General features: G+C 38.8%; 1 protein-coding gene across 3 annotated transcripts; it reads right to left on the reverse strand.

The window, feature by feature from the left end:
• Positions 1 to 990: 990 nt before the first annotated feature.
• Positions 991 to 16,003, reverse strand: CCNJ (cyclin J). Of its 3 annotated transcripts, none has more exons than XM_065894555.1 (5): positions 15,935 to 16,003; positions 9,261 to 9,471; positions 2,266 to 2,565; positions 2,019 to 2,142; positions 991 to 1,402 (listed from the first exon to the last, which is right to left on the reverse strand). In XM_065894555.1, exons 1-5 carry the CDS (start codon positions 16,001 to 16,003, stop codon positions 991 to 993), a joined length of 1,116 nt encoding a protein of 371 aa, XP_065750627.1. The 3 variants fall into 3 exon arrangements, with proteins under 3 accessions (XP_065750627.1, XP_065750626.1, XP_065750625.1); XM_065894554.1 differs by having other exon boundaries at positions 2,019 to 2,145; XM_065894553.1 differs by having other exon boundaries at positions 2,019 to 2,178.
• Positions 16,004 to 16,235: the final 232 nt, after the last annotated feature.

A 16,235-nucleotide genomic window follows, 5' to 3' on the forward strand; every position in this document is an offset into this window, starting at 1 on the left:
TTTAGAATAATATCAAATCTGAGTATAAATCATTGATTGCACTGAGAAATGCAAAACTTATATATGCATTATGAATGATAGGAACCACCACTTCATTCATTCTAGGATACAATTATGTTCTCGTTTGAAAACACATTCTAGCAGGAGTATACTAACCTATGTTATTAAGGTAGTTCATACTATAACATTCCCAAAGCATGTTGCATTACAGTTAAGAGTTTCCAAGTAGTTCAAATTCCCTGAGTTAAATGTGTTTAAATCTAAAGATTTGAGGCTGATCTTTAGGGGAAAAAACAACAAAAAATTTATGACCATGATTTTTTAAGGTAAGAGAGCTACTCCACCCTTAATTTTAGTACATAAATCCAGATACCTATACTACCTGTGATAAGGAAGTTATATAGAATATCTAAAAAAAATTTTTTTAACTGCACAGACTGGTATAGCATAGCAATTCATGAGTTTAAACTTAGTCAGAAATTCATTTGTAGATCAAAAATATAACTCAAAACTGCAGAATAAAAAAAAGGACCTCTTCAAAAATTAATACTGTAACTTTCCTTCATAAGAAGACTGTTTGGCAAGTCCACAGATAAACATTAGTTTCTGACATATAAGCCAACATTAGGCCCAGAGGCCACCACAGGTCAAATCACAAAATGGCAAATTGAAGTCTGTCCAAGTTTTCTGTTGTGTTGAATGTTTTTGAAATATTTGGACCATCAGTTGGGGCTTTAAAATTTGTGTCATATAAGGATGTATTTTAACAGCATTTGACATACACACTGTTAAAGTGTTTGCAGTGTTAGCTTAGTCCTCCCAGATATTCATGGTGCATTGGAAGGGATATTCAGTCTTCCTGGTGCTGGTGTCGGAAGAGTTCTGATGCCATTTGGATCCCTTTCCTTTTGAAGAGAAGTTTACAAAAAGCTTGCCCCAGAGCTTTGAGTCACAAACAGTCTGGGTTACCAGTCTTACCTTCTCATAAAATCACCTTTCAAAGCATGGAGTAATGCAAGGGTAATGTTCATTTATCTGATAACTCCGGTTATAAGAAACATTCAGACAGGGCTTAACTTCTACTGGTATTGCCAGTGACATCCCAACACCAGTCTGCATGTGCCCAAGGCCCTGAACACTAGTTTGGAAGCCAGCAGGACATGTCGGTAGTGTGTAAGATGAGGTGTGTGTGGTAGATACAATCTGCTGACAGCTTGGTTGTTCCGATACAGGATGGCGATACTGCAGCGAGGTCTGATGCGTCTGATGGAGATACTGAGGCTGCTGAAAGTGAACTGCCCGAGAGGGCTGGGAGGCTGTCTGGAACACACTTAGTTGTGCTGGCTGAGGTCCTGCCTGTCCTCTCTGTTTGTTTGCTTCTTTCACATCATTGTCATGAGCGCTGCAACATGGAAAGGAAACTGTTAATAATGTTAACTTGAGAAAAATTTGCAGGAAAGCCATGCACCACCCCCAACTCCTTAACAGCTGACTCACTGGACTGCCCCACTGCCCAGGTAGCAGTCACTGCAACCATAATTTCAACAACAGAAAGATCTCACTCTTAGCTTTCTAAAAGCTCCTTTCCTTGGTAGAGCCCTTGAGAACTGGCTGCTGGTAGCTTTAAGGGCTATTTTCAGCTTGGGAGCTATGGCCACAATAAGTACTTAAATATGACTGCCACTTTGGTGACGTCCTGATGGTCCCACAATTCAAAGATGTGGGAATGAGGCAAGATTTGCCTGGATGATCTCAGAGTGGTGGGCTCACGCAAGAGCACCCCCTTTCCTTATTATGTACCCGAATCATACTAGCAATGGCAACCTCTACCTGGATAACAGCCAAAAGGAATTCCCCTTCCACCAAGTACTGCTCATACAGGGGCTTGCCCATGGCAGCAGGCAGCTGTCAGAGCCAGTATCCTAAAAGCTCTGGGCCTTTGAGAACTTGTTCCCAGGGCCCCTTATACATGAAGAATGTTAATAAGAAATTACAAACACAAGAACAAAGAGGCTTACATCAATAGCCGTTCAATGCACTGAACTAAAAAATCCCAGGAGTAAGCAGTAAGACGATGCAGTCTGGTAGGCCACGTTGGAGAAAGACGAAGTATAATCCTTGAAGAAGCCACACATGCTGCAGCTACTAAAGAAGGTGCATAATTTAGAAAGGCATAATCTGTGGAGACATCAAAAATGAACCTAAGCAACAGAATGCGCAAGTCACAAGCTCACAAGTCACTTACTGGCATCCACAATGACTCACCTTGCAAAGATACTTCCAGGAAGTAATCTGCATACTTGGCCATGTAGAGTTTAGTTTTTTCCAAGCAAATCATTGGCCAGCCGTCATGAAGATCGGTTTCATGCACGGCTTCGGAGAGATAATACTCAATGAAATGGGCAGCTGTTGGAAGGCAGAGGTTCCACTGAAAGGTTTCTAATAATAATAGTTCCATATGTAGCAAATTTTGTTTTGTTAATACTAGATTCATATTAGTCATACAACCCAGGCTGTTGAGCTGCTCCAGCTTAGGCACACTATCTTCTTTTTCTTCAAATTTACCTTATAAGCAAAGGAAGATAAGAGCGAGAGAGAAAATGTTAGGCGAGTGATCAGTATAAGTCTAGTCACTTAAATGGGATCTGCTGTCCTAGTGCAAAGATTTAGATCCAAAGACATTTCCCCTACTTTGGGCAGATACAATTGTGCCAGAACTCTGTGGTTCTCATATCTACATGTTTTCTCTCCCAGTGCCTCTGTTCCCCACCCTTCACCCTCCCCTAAAAAAAAACCAAAAAAACCCGGAATGTGTAAACATTTTGATAGATGTCCTACTGTGTAATGAAAACAGTCCTATGTGCCAATGAAAAAATAACTCCATCATCTCACCAGCTGAATCTTTTCAGGAACTTTCTTTTGGGGGTCAGGCAGTAGTTGGTAAAAGAAAATTATGTTAGAACAGAAGAAAGTTTAAAGAATTTAATGTCATAGTTATCTAAAATCAAAAATAGCTAAGCTTCAAGTGTTTCATCTCAGCATATTTCCAGCATAATCTCAATTCCAGAGAGATACAAATAGATTAGAGGAAAAAAACTGGGTGAATATCTAACATAAGCATTCTCATTATACAAAAAACCCTTTTCCTCCTGTTCTAAATTCAAAACAAAAACCTAGCCAAGTCTGTTATTAAGAAAAGGGAGGATATTTTATACCACTTTTATATCCCCTTACTCAAAGCAGAATAGGAGTAAAGATGCTCTGATGGCTGAACGTCATTATTTGAAGGCATTAACTTCTTTTCACGAAATACTCATCCATATGCACAGCTGAGGAATAAAATGCCCTCTCCAGCCCCTGAATAAGTTTTCTATGGATTATGTACCACCTCACACTTTAATTTCCAAGCAAGCATTTACTATATATAAATCATTCACTTTAGATGTTTCTAAAATTATGGCTGGAGAAAACTCAAGCTATCAAGTACTATTATGATTTTCCAAATGCAGCAACAGAACCAAAAGAGTTATCGTCAAGTCTCTTTGGGTCTTTGTTCCATGATTATCCACAGAAGGGAAATTAAAACTGAAGCTTTCTACCTCCTAGCATTATGTTCTATTTTACATTAAGGTATAAAATAGTCATATTATATTGCAATTATTATAGATTTCTCACAATAGCTTTTGCACTTGTTCATAATTAGTTAGAATATGTTATACATTACTATATAAATTTTTTGTTCTACTATTTTGATAACTATTTAAATATATTTGATTTCTTTAGAAATCTTACAATTTTATCCATTTAAAAACATTTTGGGGGGAAGACCATGAAGACTACCAAACCGGAAGAAACCAAATGAGTTTCCCTGTGAAGTTTCTCTTCCAGAAGGAATGGGTTTACACCACACATTGAAGTTCTGACAACAAATGGTAGTGGCCAGAATCACTCAGCCCAGATGTTCCACATAATGGAGTCAGTGAGGTCTGTTCAAGTCAGCCTGCCTTAGGGGCTGGGGAAAAAGCACTGCTAACTACCCTGGTCTTTGCTTAGGGAGGGTGAACGAGAGTAGAAGGTTTTGTCTCCTATGCCAAGAGACTCTAAGCTCATAACTTTAAGAAGAGTCTAGTCCCAAAGAAGTTTAAAATTTCGCTCCCACTCCAGAAATTTTGAACTTTGTTAGATTTAAACTACTCTTAACATCGCTGCAGGTAAGAGATGATCCAAAAAACTTACATAATTCGGACTTTTCAAGAATCTAGATAGTCCTTCCCAATTCAAATCAAATCACACAAAGATAAATTTCACAAGTTTTGCCAGAGGCATTTATTAGTACAGCTGAAAGCACTAAAGTGATCTTAATGACAGTCATCCAGCATGATCACTGCATAAATATAGGAGATGAACCCACTGTTCTCAGTATAACCAAATGGAATTCTTCAGAAGGAGAATGACCTAGGAATTTAGTTCAGTTCAGTCCCTCTGGATGAATCATTAAGACTTTCAAAGTACTCTATTTGTGTAGAAGCAGCAATACTGGCAGTATACTTCAAAGGAGTATTGTAAAATATTAATGAGTTTTTTTATATCATGCTTGATGTTCCTTTGAAGGAATTAATATACCACAATCCACTGTTTAATGCAAGGATCAAGAATGTTTCATATTATCTCCTTGAAACTTTCAACACAGAAAACAGTTGTATATGACCAATTTCACAGCTCAAGAAACCAAGGTAGCAAGGTTGGCCAATTCATTTAAAGTCAATTGAGTCAGACCCAAAATGGAAGACTTATTTATGTCTGAATTCCCAAATCTGTGCTTCTAGACCAAAGTACTACACCAGGTTAAATGGGGACAACAACTACCAGAATAGACAAACTTTTATATTATTAAGCATCCATGGGGTTTTTATATTTATAAAGTACTTGGCTATTACAAGCATGAAAGCCTTTGCATCTTGATTTGCAAAGATAAAAAATAACCTGCATGCTGCATAAATAACCATACTTGGGATTTTAATTAATGTTCAAGTTTTTTGGGAACCTTTTCATTATATATAGTAATACACTCAGATACATGGATATTAAAGGATTTCAAAATGTGTGACAGCGTCAATGAGTACCTGCATTCATATCCAGTTTTTATTGTGCTGAACGCTATGTGTGTGACTATTTTAAATCTACTTATCCGTTAATACCACACACAGATCACAAAGATCAGTTTCTTCAATTGAAAGGAAATACCAGAAGCCATGTGATTATATTGATAAAGGCCCCCAAACAGGAAATAAAGGCACAGGAAATTCTCATCTACTTCCCAGAAAACAAAGAATTAGGGGCCACAGAAACAAAACATCAGGTTGTCTTTATGGGAAATGTTCAGATCAGCCATGGAAACCAGCACATTTTCAAAGCCAGGAGTGAATGGCAGATATGTGGTAGTAGGGCATGGATCAGATGTCACTGTAATCTCTGCCAACCCACATTCTAGTCTTTTATTACTAAGTAGGAAAAAAGTCATCCTTAATATTTACCAAGAACTCTCACAAATGTATAAGACTATCTATCTAATTAAAAAATGGGTTAGGAACCAGAAGAGACAATTCATAGGAAAAAGAAAAAAGGTTCTCATCTCACTAAAAATTGATATATCAACAAAATCATCTGTGAAATACAGTTTTTCACCCATCAAATAGTAAAAAGCTTTGTCAACCCAGTATTGGTGAGCAAGGAGAAACAAGTTCTTGTCACAAATTTTTACTATTAAAAGCCTATAATCTCATTTTGGCTTCATCTTGACTCCAAAATCTTAGTTACACAATACCTTGAGCAAATTATCAAAAGCCTCATGTTTAAGACTGTTTCCACGCTCTCTACGAGTTCAATGCTGATCACAGAAGGCAAGGGAAGCCAGGGTGTACATGTCAAAGAGTTAGAGTTTGAGAATTTCCCAGGATAAATCAGTCTTTTCTGGAATGAGCCAAAACCTTTGGGGCTAGGGAGCCAGTGAAGATTATAGAACACTTATGGAGGAATTAATCATTACAATGCTAACTTTTATGTGTCAATTTCATACATGCTTTTAAACATATTACCCCACTTGATCCTCACAACAACTTGGTAAGGTGTCTATTTTTATTTTATAGAGAAGTAACTTGAGACTCAAGTTCAAGTTGTTGAAATTCATATTGCTGACGAGATTCAAACCTATATCCATATAGATTTCCTATAATCCCCGCTCTAAAACACTACACGCCTCTCCCCAATCTGTAGGCCCTTTCTTCCTACCTCTAATAGTATGTACACCCAGGCAGCAGGATATGCATTAGTACCTGAACTTACAAGCTGTGCTCCATTTTTAGCCAAACTCCCAAAAGCCTTCCGACCTATTTAATAATTGAAATACAGCTGTCACCCAGTCCTGTCAGCTGTAAGTTGTTTTTCACTTTTACACAAAAGGCTGCCCATCCCAAAGCAGGGAGCAGCTAGGGGAGGGGGACATCCATTCTGTGAGGAGAGAAGCACTATTTGAATAAAGTTTATGATAACTATTTGGAGAGCTGACATCGGAATCCAAATATAAGATGACAGAGTGTAAGAAACACTAGAATGAACTCCACAAATTTAAAACAGACATTAGATACTGAAAACAGGCTACTAGTTTATAAGCATCCTAAGCACTTCTGTTGTAGTAAAGTTAGACGGGAGGGAGGAGAGACTGCAGTGGGCTACTAAAGGCCAGTCTCTTTGATTCCTGACCCTAGTGAAGAGCTGATAGCTTGAACTCGTTTGACCAGTGCCTACTTGGGAGGAGCAGAGACCCTGGGGGACACCTATCTCACACTTTCCCACTCTCCAGTGGAAGAGGAACAATGTAAAAGGATTCTCTCTCAGGGAAAAAGGGGTGGGGTCAGTAGAACAAAGGGAGGAGGTATCTGACTCTTTTAGTAACAGGTGGTAAACAGTTCACATTTGAACCCAGCAAATGCAAATCCTAGTTCCTGGAAAATGAGCCAAAAGAACTACATACTACTACACGGATTAAATCAAATAACCTTCAATAAAATAAATTGATCACGACGTTAAACTAACAGTAATAGATAATTTAAAAACAAGAACAACTGAAAACTCCATTCCAACCAATCTAAGATGGTGCACAAATAAAGTATCCTTTCCCCAAACTGTGGAAATTGCAGAAACCTGACACCAATGTCAAGCACTGCATGGTGGCCAGAGTTGTCATTCAACTAGAGACCTCGGTGAACTTTGGTAGTGACATGTAGTTTATGAATATCTAGTTTATAATCCCCAAGTAACTTAGTAAGTTACTAGTAATTTTAGTCACAAATGTAAGTCAGTCTACGAACTGACTATGCATCACTCATAATTTCACAGTCCATAGGCATAGACCAGGTAGGGCTTGGTAGTGGTAAAAGGACAGTGATAACCATAGCAGGCAATTTTTCATTAATGATCCCAAGTTTTTAAAATAACCTAACTTGCATGTTTGACTTCCAGTGTCTCTCTACTATAAACTGATCCTATAATAAACTAACGTTCTCGGGATAACAGGAAGCCATTCCATGTGGATACTCACACATTTGACATGTCAAGTATGGGTTTTTCCAATCCTATGCAAACTATTAAACCACAAAGGGCTTCATAGCTAGTGATGAAACATATACAGAACTGTACACATGATTGCTTATGAGGATGAAACCCTAATTAAAGGTTAAATTAAAGGTTACTTATAAATGTACAAGCATTACCTCTGGCTTTCTGGATGGTGGGGAGAGAGCAGGTGATGTGTCTGGATCTCAGAGGATAATAGATTAAGAGAGAAATATAGATATTCAGGAAATATACTATTCTGGTAAGAATTTGACTTAAGTTACATGGGGACAGGGTTGGAAGACAAGTCTAGAAAGGTGGCTGGGTCCAGATGAAAGGTTCTAAATGTTACAATAAGGAGTTTCCACTTCAACCCACAGGCAGTGGAAAGTCATCAGTGGGCTATGTTTATTTATATTCAGTCTGATCCACAAAGGAGCTGAAATAACTTACAAAAAGACCTGCTCAAGGAGATAAGAGGTTGAGGTCATCAGATGAAAGGAAAAATAAGGGCAGGAAAAGAAAATCTGAGGAGAGATTGGTTTCATAAATGATACCACACAGGCCTGCATTTGGTTTAGGTTTATTTGCAGTCAAAGTGCAAAGGTGTTTTAGAAAGAATTCTGGTGGCAGGGTAGAGGAGGAATGTTCCTTAGACAGCAATCACACTGGATCCTAAACCCTCAAGTGGAGGTTAGAGGTGAAGGCAGTCAGTGTTTCTACATGCTACTTTAAGTGGGACTTAAATTTCTATTGTAATGACATGAATAATATAAAAACTACATAGTGGATTCAACTTCAATATCAAATACCATCTTTTCACATTACTAAAAGAAGAAAACTTTCAGTTTCAATGCCTTTACTCACCCTCTTTCTCTCAAGGTACTAACAAACAATGAAATGTGTTACAGGAAGATGTTAAGAGAAAGGCACCAAAAGGCTCATTATCAGATTCTACCTTACAGCTTACTACATAGTTTTTGCCTACTGCAAAAGCAGATGTTTTCACATTTATAGCAGTTGCACATGAATCTTCAGTTCGTTAATCCAACTCATTACGTACCCAGTAGAAGGTATTCTAACAACGGGAGAGTATGGTACCTTTTAGAGTTTCTCAACCTAAGCTCCACTGACATTTTGGGCTAGATAATTCTTTGTTGTGCGGGGCTGTCCTGTGAATTGCAGATGTTTACCTTCCGCCCAGGTTGTGACGACAGCCAGAACTGTCTCCACACATTGCCAAATACTCCCCATAAGGCACAACTGCTCTTGGTTGAGAACTGCTGCTTTAAGACAATGGTTCTTAACTGGAAAAGTACATCAGAATCACCTTTGGAACTTTTAAAAAGTTAAAAAATATCCAGGCCCCATGATGTAGATTCTGAGTCGGTAGATCTGGAATGGCTTAGACATCTGTATCAGAATCTTTAGGATGTAGGACCAGGCACACATGCTTTTAAGACTCCAGAGCCACTTTTTAATATGTCTGGTTAAGAACTACTATGCCAAAAAGCATTTTCAACATAAACTTTCCGATACTAGTAAACTGGAATGAAAGGAATCTGGTGATATTTCACTGAGTTCTATATAAACTTATTTTATTATAAACAATGGAATTTTCCAGTCATGTATATCAGATTCATACTTACTTGCTAGAAGCAGACAGGAAAGTGCAACTAAATGCAGCTGCTGGATAGAGATGTCATACCGATCCATAAACAGGTCCAGCAAATAGACAGCAAGATGTCGGGCAGAAGGGCACAGGGTGAAACGATTGCTCACAATGGCAATCAAGTCAGCAAAATACCTTCTAAGACTTAGTTGAGGGGACTGGCCTTTGTAGGAAGGTAACTTCAGCTCCTAAATCAAGAGGAACAACATTTAGTCTAACATAGCATATAGAAGAATTATTCCCACAGTGCAAAGGTGACACTTTTCCCCCAATATATTACTGATACAAGTGCCTAAAACACACTTTTCTTGAGTAAAACACAAAAATGAAAAAGATGAGTGGCAGGATAATGAATGGCATTTAAGATTTAAAACCAAACTTTTCTCCTTATTCTTAACCACATCTGACATAACCAGTTATAGGTGTTTCTTGCATTATGGAATAAATGTATTCTAACAAGATTTTTAATAAGGGAATCCTGTTTTCCCTACCAGGTGTTTTCAGGAAAGCAGCATTACCAAAACACCAACCAAACCATACATACACACCCCCTACAAGAAGCTCAAAGCTTTTGGTTAGAAGGTAACAGGTATGTTCCTCGTATGATGCATACTGTATTATACATGCAGGGATGCGGAAGGTACAGACTAGTATACATCCACTAGTATCTTCTAATCAGGCTTCTCATTTTTTAAAAATTAGAAAATTTCTATACTATTGAAGTATTTCTAGAACACAGAGGAAGATGGAAGGGTTCTAAATTCATTTTACGAGCTCAGCATAATGCCACACTAAACCCAAAAGGTATCACAATGGAAGGAAGGAACATGGATATGACCCTAAAAGCACAGGAAAAAAAAAAAAGACAAATTAGACTTCATCAAATAAAAACTTTTGTGCATCAAAGGACACTATCAACAGAGTGAAAAGGCAACACACAGAATGGGAGAAACTATTTGCAAATCATATATCTGGTAAGGTGTTAATATCCAGATTAAATAAAGGACTCTTTTATATATACAACTCAACAAAAAAAACAACTCAATTAAAAAATGGGCAAAGGACTTGACTAAACATTTCTCCAAAGAAGACATACAGATGGCCAATAAGCACATAAAAAGATGCTCAAAATCACTCATCATTAGGGAAATGCAAATAAAAACCATTATGAGATACCATTTCATACCAATTAGGATTGCTATTGTCAAAAAAACCCAAAAAACAAAATCTAGAAAACAGAAACTAACAAGTGTCAACAAGGATATAGAATAATTGGAACCCTTGTGTATGGGCAGGAATTATAAAATTGTGCAGTCACTGTGAACAACAGTATTGCAATTCCTCAAAAAAAATTAAATGTAGAACTACCATATGATCCAGCAATTCTACTTTTAGGTATATACACAAAAGAAGTTAAAGTAGGGACTCAAACAGATATTTGTACATCCATGTTCATAGCAGCATTGTCCACAACAGCCAAAAAGTGGAAACAAACAACCCAAGTGTTCATCAACAAATGAATGGATAAACAAAATGCAATATATACATACAATGGAATATTATTCAGCCTTAAAAAGGAATGAAATTCCGATATATGCTACAACATGGATGATTAAGTCATCTAGAGATGATTTAAAGTATACAGGAGGATGTGTGTAGGATATACACAAATATTACTCCATTTTATATAAGGGACTTGAGCATCCTCAGATTTCAGTATCCGCAGGGATCCGGGAACCAATTCCCCATGGATACTGAGGGATAACTATATAGTTTTTCACTTACCAGATTACATTTTATTAACTTTTTGCTTATGCTATCAAGAGTGGATATAGGAACTCCCATATATTATTGGTGACACTGACAATTGATATAACCTTCTGAAGGAGAACTAGGTAATATAAATTTTTGAAAATGCAGACTGTAGATACCCCTTAAGCTAACAACACCAGGCCTAGGAGTTTATCCTACATATAAGGAGGTCCTTTGCAGCACTCTTTTTAATAGCAAAATGGTAGAATAAAAAGGTTAATGTCAAAAACTTGCATGGATCTCCAGAGAATTATTTTGAGTGGATAAAGCCAATCCCCAAAGATCACATAGTGCATAATTCCACTTATGTAACATTCTTGAAATAACAAAATTATAAAAATAAAGAACAGATCAGTGGTTGCCAGAGGTTAAGGGAGGATGAGGATGGGAGGAAAGAGGGTGTGCCTATAAAAGGGTAACATGGGAGATCCCTGTGGTGATAAATGTACAGAATATGTTCTGTACCTTGACTGTATCAATATCAATACTATCCTGGCTGTGATAATTGCACCATAGTTTTGCAAGATGGTTACCATGGGGGGAGGGGGGGGAGATGGGGAGGGAGGACTGGGTAAAGGGTATAGGGGGTCTCAAAATAAGCATAATTTTTTTTAAAAAGCTTGATGTCTAGCAACAAGGAACTAATTAAATAAACTTAAGGGACATTGATTCAATGTGGACATTAAAATAAAGGGCAGTAGACCTATATGTGTTGATATGGAAAATTCTGACAAACTGAGTGAGGGTGGGGTGGGATGAAGGTACAGAACAGTGAATATGTATTACAACCTCTTGTATCAACAACAAAAAAATTATATTTGCAAATATACTAATTTATTGGGTATCTTTTCAGGAAAAAAACCAATAATGCTGGTAACCTTAGGGAATCAGGGAATAGTAAGGGTTGGGGAAAGCTCATTTTAAACCCAATACTGGGTCTTCCCTGGTGGTCCAGTGGTTAAGACTCTGCGCTCCCAATGCAGGGGGCACGGGTTCGATCCCTGGTAGGGGAACTAAGATCCCACATACTGCAACTAAGCCTGTGTGCCGCAACTAGAGAAGCCCGTGCACCGCAACGAAGACCCAGCACAGCCAAAGTAAATAAACAAATAAATAAAACACCAGATACTATCCCCAAATTTTTAAACCCATATGCATGTATCACTTAAAATTATATTAGTAGGAGTTACTTGGGAGATAGGCTAATGGGCTATTTTATGTTTTTAATTTTTGTGTAAGTGAAAAAAGAATCAACAAATGCTATTGAAGAAAAAGAAAACACATTGGCTTAGGCTTGCTCAACTCTTTGAAGAGAAAAAATACTAATTTCTCTAAATAAAGGGAACATGTGAATTTCTCATGTAGTCTCCAGGATTTTTCTCTTCTTTTTTACCATTTCTGTAGATTTTTACAATGGTGTAAATGAGTTACCATTTCAAATTTCAACTTTCTTAGCTGTCATCATGTGACATTTATTGAGCATCTCCCATGTAGCAGATACTGTGCTTAACCTCAGGGATAAAAGCCGGAATACAGTTTCAAGCCTCTCTCCAGCAGGTGAACCAAAATACAGAGATTATTAGAATATAATATAGTAATGACAGGGTATTATAGAACACTAACCCAGCTCACGGGGTGGGATGTTAGGAAAAAACAAAACCAGGGCAGGCTTTCTGTAAAAGAGGCCTGAACAAGGCCTTAAAGATGCACTGGGAGGGCTTTCCTGGTGGCGCAGTGGTTGAGAGTCCGCCTGCAGTTGCAGGGGACGCGGGTTCGTGCCCCGGTCTGGGAGGATCCCACGTGCCGCGGAGTGGCTAGGCCTGTGGGCCGTGGCCGCTGGGCCTGCGCGTCCGGAGCCTGTGCTCCGCAACGGGAGAGGCCACAACAGTGAGAGGCCCGCGTACAAAAAAAAAAAAAAGATGCACTGGGAAACTTAGCTGGAAGAGACACTTGTGGACTTTATTTTTAACAATGTTAACTTTGCCAAATGAAGACAACAAAGGCAAGAATCCAAGGGCCATCACTAGGAGACTGTTAACAATGTGTCCAATACATTCTCTTTATATTATTTTAAATGGTAAAGTACAAGGGCTTATCATATGGCTGTCAGATTTAGTTCCTTGTCCACGTAGTGCAGTTATTTGCATGAGAAAATGACCTATGCTTTTCTCAGCTTATGAGTTTTTTCTAATGTCTATTCCTGATCCCCTAGAATTGAATACTCTTGTTCCTGTCTGCTTCTCAGGATCCCACAGGACCAAAGCACAGAGAGACCTAAACATGTCATCTCCATCTCCAATCTCAGGTCCCCACTAGCTCACCACCCTAAATGCCATCCCCTTCCCAGAATGGGTTAACTGTCCAGTCAGGCTGGAAATAAAGGCATAGAAGGAATACTCACAACTCTGTGGGATATTTTCTTGATGCTTCTCACAAAATTAGCATTGTTCCCATCTGTCATAAAGGCTCCTGAAAATACTTCCCCAAGCATCCTAAGACACTAGTATACATAGCAAAACAATGAGAAGAAAGAGAAGACACAGGGTATAAGAGGACAGCTGCTTTGTTGGGGGTGGTGGGGGGGAGAAGTGATTGTATTTTACAAAAACAATACAGCTGGCATTTGGGGTTAAAGAGGATTTTCATTTGTTGTAATTTTTACTCTTCCCTAGTAGATGCAAGGCTGGTCACACCAATTATTCCTCCACAGACCTTGGGTCTAAACACAGATACCTTCCATTGTGCCTGAATGGCAACTGCCCTAAGGAAGACCTAAATTCAGATGCTCTAAATTGTATGAGATTAGACTCCATAAAGGTAGGGATCATGTCTGTCTCATTCACTATTATCATTCCAACCCCTGGCATAGCACCTTGCACACTGTAGGCATGCAAATATGTTGAATAAGCATATGATTACCCAACCAAATCACCTAATTAATAGCCTGGAATTAACATGTATTCTCTGTGAGAAAAGTTCATTTTAACTTTCCTTGACTTCAGTATACTATAAACAGTGGTCTCTCCAGTTCCACAGGTTCAAGTTTTACTGATTAACAAATTATAAAGTGTGGCCATTGTGTCAAATAGCAAGAATGTGGCTTACACAATGCTTAAAGATAAAATAAAGACAACCCACAGTAGCATGCCGCAGGTGGCCCAAGACAACTTTCAGTAGCATTCTTTCAGGCCCTGTGCTATCTCGTCCTCTGATAGTTTGTAAGTAAGTTTAGTACAGGTTGTGTCTTATTCCTTGGATCCTCCCCAGAGCTCAATACACAAAAACATTCAACAAATCTGCTGGAAAAAAAATCCATTTCCAACCTCAACTAACAAAATTAATTCAGGTAATCACTCAGGATTAAAATTACTCATAAAATGTAAGAATCGAAAACCATGGAAATCACCAAGAAAAATCTTTTAAGTTTCATGTCATTACAAAACATATGTATCAACATCAAATATTATTTTCACCACATACCAGAGGAATAAAGAGCTGACACTTAGAAAATCAGAGCATTTAAAACTGAAAGACAACATCTGAAAAAAAAATAAAAAAACAAAGGTATTTGGACAATTTTCAAAGTGGAAAACCCGCAACTCTCTTCTTAACATTCCAGAGAACCATGCCATAGTTGAGACTTTTCTGTAGTACAAACAGCCTCTTAGGGGGCTGAGGTGTATTTAGTGTCTAAGAGACTGAATGTCAGAATTAATAAGCAGCATTTAGAACTCAAACTTCAGAAAAGGGTACAACTGTAACAATTTAAGTCAGAATTGGGTTTTCTAATCTACTTAACCTGGTTAAAAAAAAATCAAGATACAAGTTCATTATCATCCCAGGATCTCTCAGCTCCAACAGTGAGCAGCCTTTTTATTAAAGAGTCAGCTGTTTCGCTTCTTTCCAATTTTCTATACATAATGAGTGGCTCTCTCTATCCATAGTGAAATTAAGTTAAGTTAGAGTTAATTTTGGATCTGGTCTCTCTTCTGGTTATCAAAGATGCAGAGCTGACACATTTCGCTGAGATGTGACATACAGAATAAAATAGTTACTTAGGAGCAACAATAAACAAAATTTGCATTGTGCCAGAAAGGTGTACTTTTTCCCCAAAAAAGGTGTACTTTTTCCCCAGGTCTACTCCTGGCCTTTGATATTAGCTGAAGGAGCAGCTAACTCCTACCTTAAGGCTTTTTGAACACCCCCCAAGTCTTGGGGTTTCGGGGGTAGAGAATAACAAATAGTTATCACTTCCTTAGTACTTATTATATATGCCAAGCACTGTTCTGAGCACATCTACAGTATTACCTCATTTTAATCTTCACAGTCGTCCCATAAAGCACGTTCTGTTATTCATTTAACAGATGAGGAAATTGAGAAGCAGAAAATTAAGTAACTTGTCCAAAGTCTCACAGCAAGTTAGTGGAAAGGCTGGGGAATTTACTGTTGTACAAATGTGACGTAACAGACAGCTGCATGCAACAGCAACTATAGAATAAAGGAGGGCTGCTCTGCCCAATTAAAAGCCAAGCACACTTATCTTTTTAAATACAGTATCAAATCCGTGTTCCATCTGGAAACAAGGACATCAGAATGTCCCTTCACACCTTCCCTCTCCCGACTACCACGCCCCACCCCCTCCTCATTCAAGTTTCAGGTTCTTTTGCTACAACCCAGGGAAGAAGCCAAGAAGTTAATTAACTTTGAGCAAATAGGCAAACTCACCTTTTCTGGTCTGGAAACTAGTGGCTAAAGACCCGGACTGGGCTTTCCAGGGAGCCGAGATTCATACTAACTGGCATAAGACACCGAATGGAAAGGTCGGGGCATCGCGGTTACCTTGTATCGAAGAGCTTGATGGATATCTGCAGCCAGCTGTCCCCGCCACCACTGACCCTCCAGCTCCATGGGACCGGGCGGCGCGCCTGGCCAGACGCGGCAACTTCAGTCTGTAAGACACACCCCAGACGCGGTCACTGCCAGCTCCCTCCACGCGCCCCTCCGCGCCCCCTCCCCGAGGCGTGTGACCTCAGGCCACCCTGGGCGACTGTTCATCTTCACCTGACTCGTCCTAAAACCAGCACCGATCCAAACCAATTCCCTGACGCCGCACGTAAGGCCCGAGCCACCGGTCAGGAGA

Source organism: Phocoena phocoena, chromosome 16, assembly GCF_963924675.1.
Source record: "Phocoena phocoena chromosome 16, mPhoPho1.1, whole genome shotgun sequence".
Classification (NCBI taxonomy): Eukaryota; Metazoa; Chordata; class Mammalia; order Artiodactyla; family Phocoenidae; genus Phocoena; species Phocoena phocoena.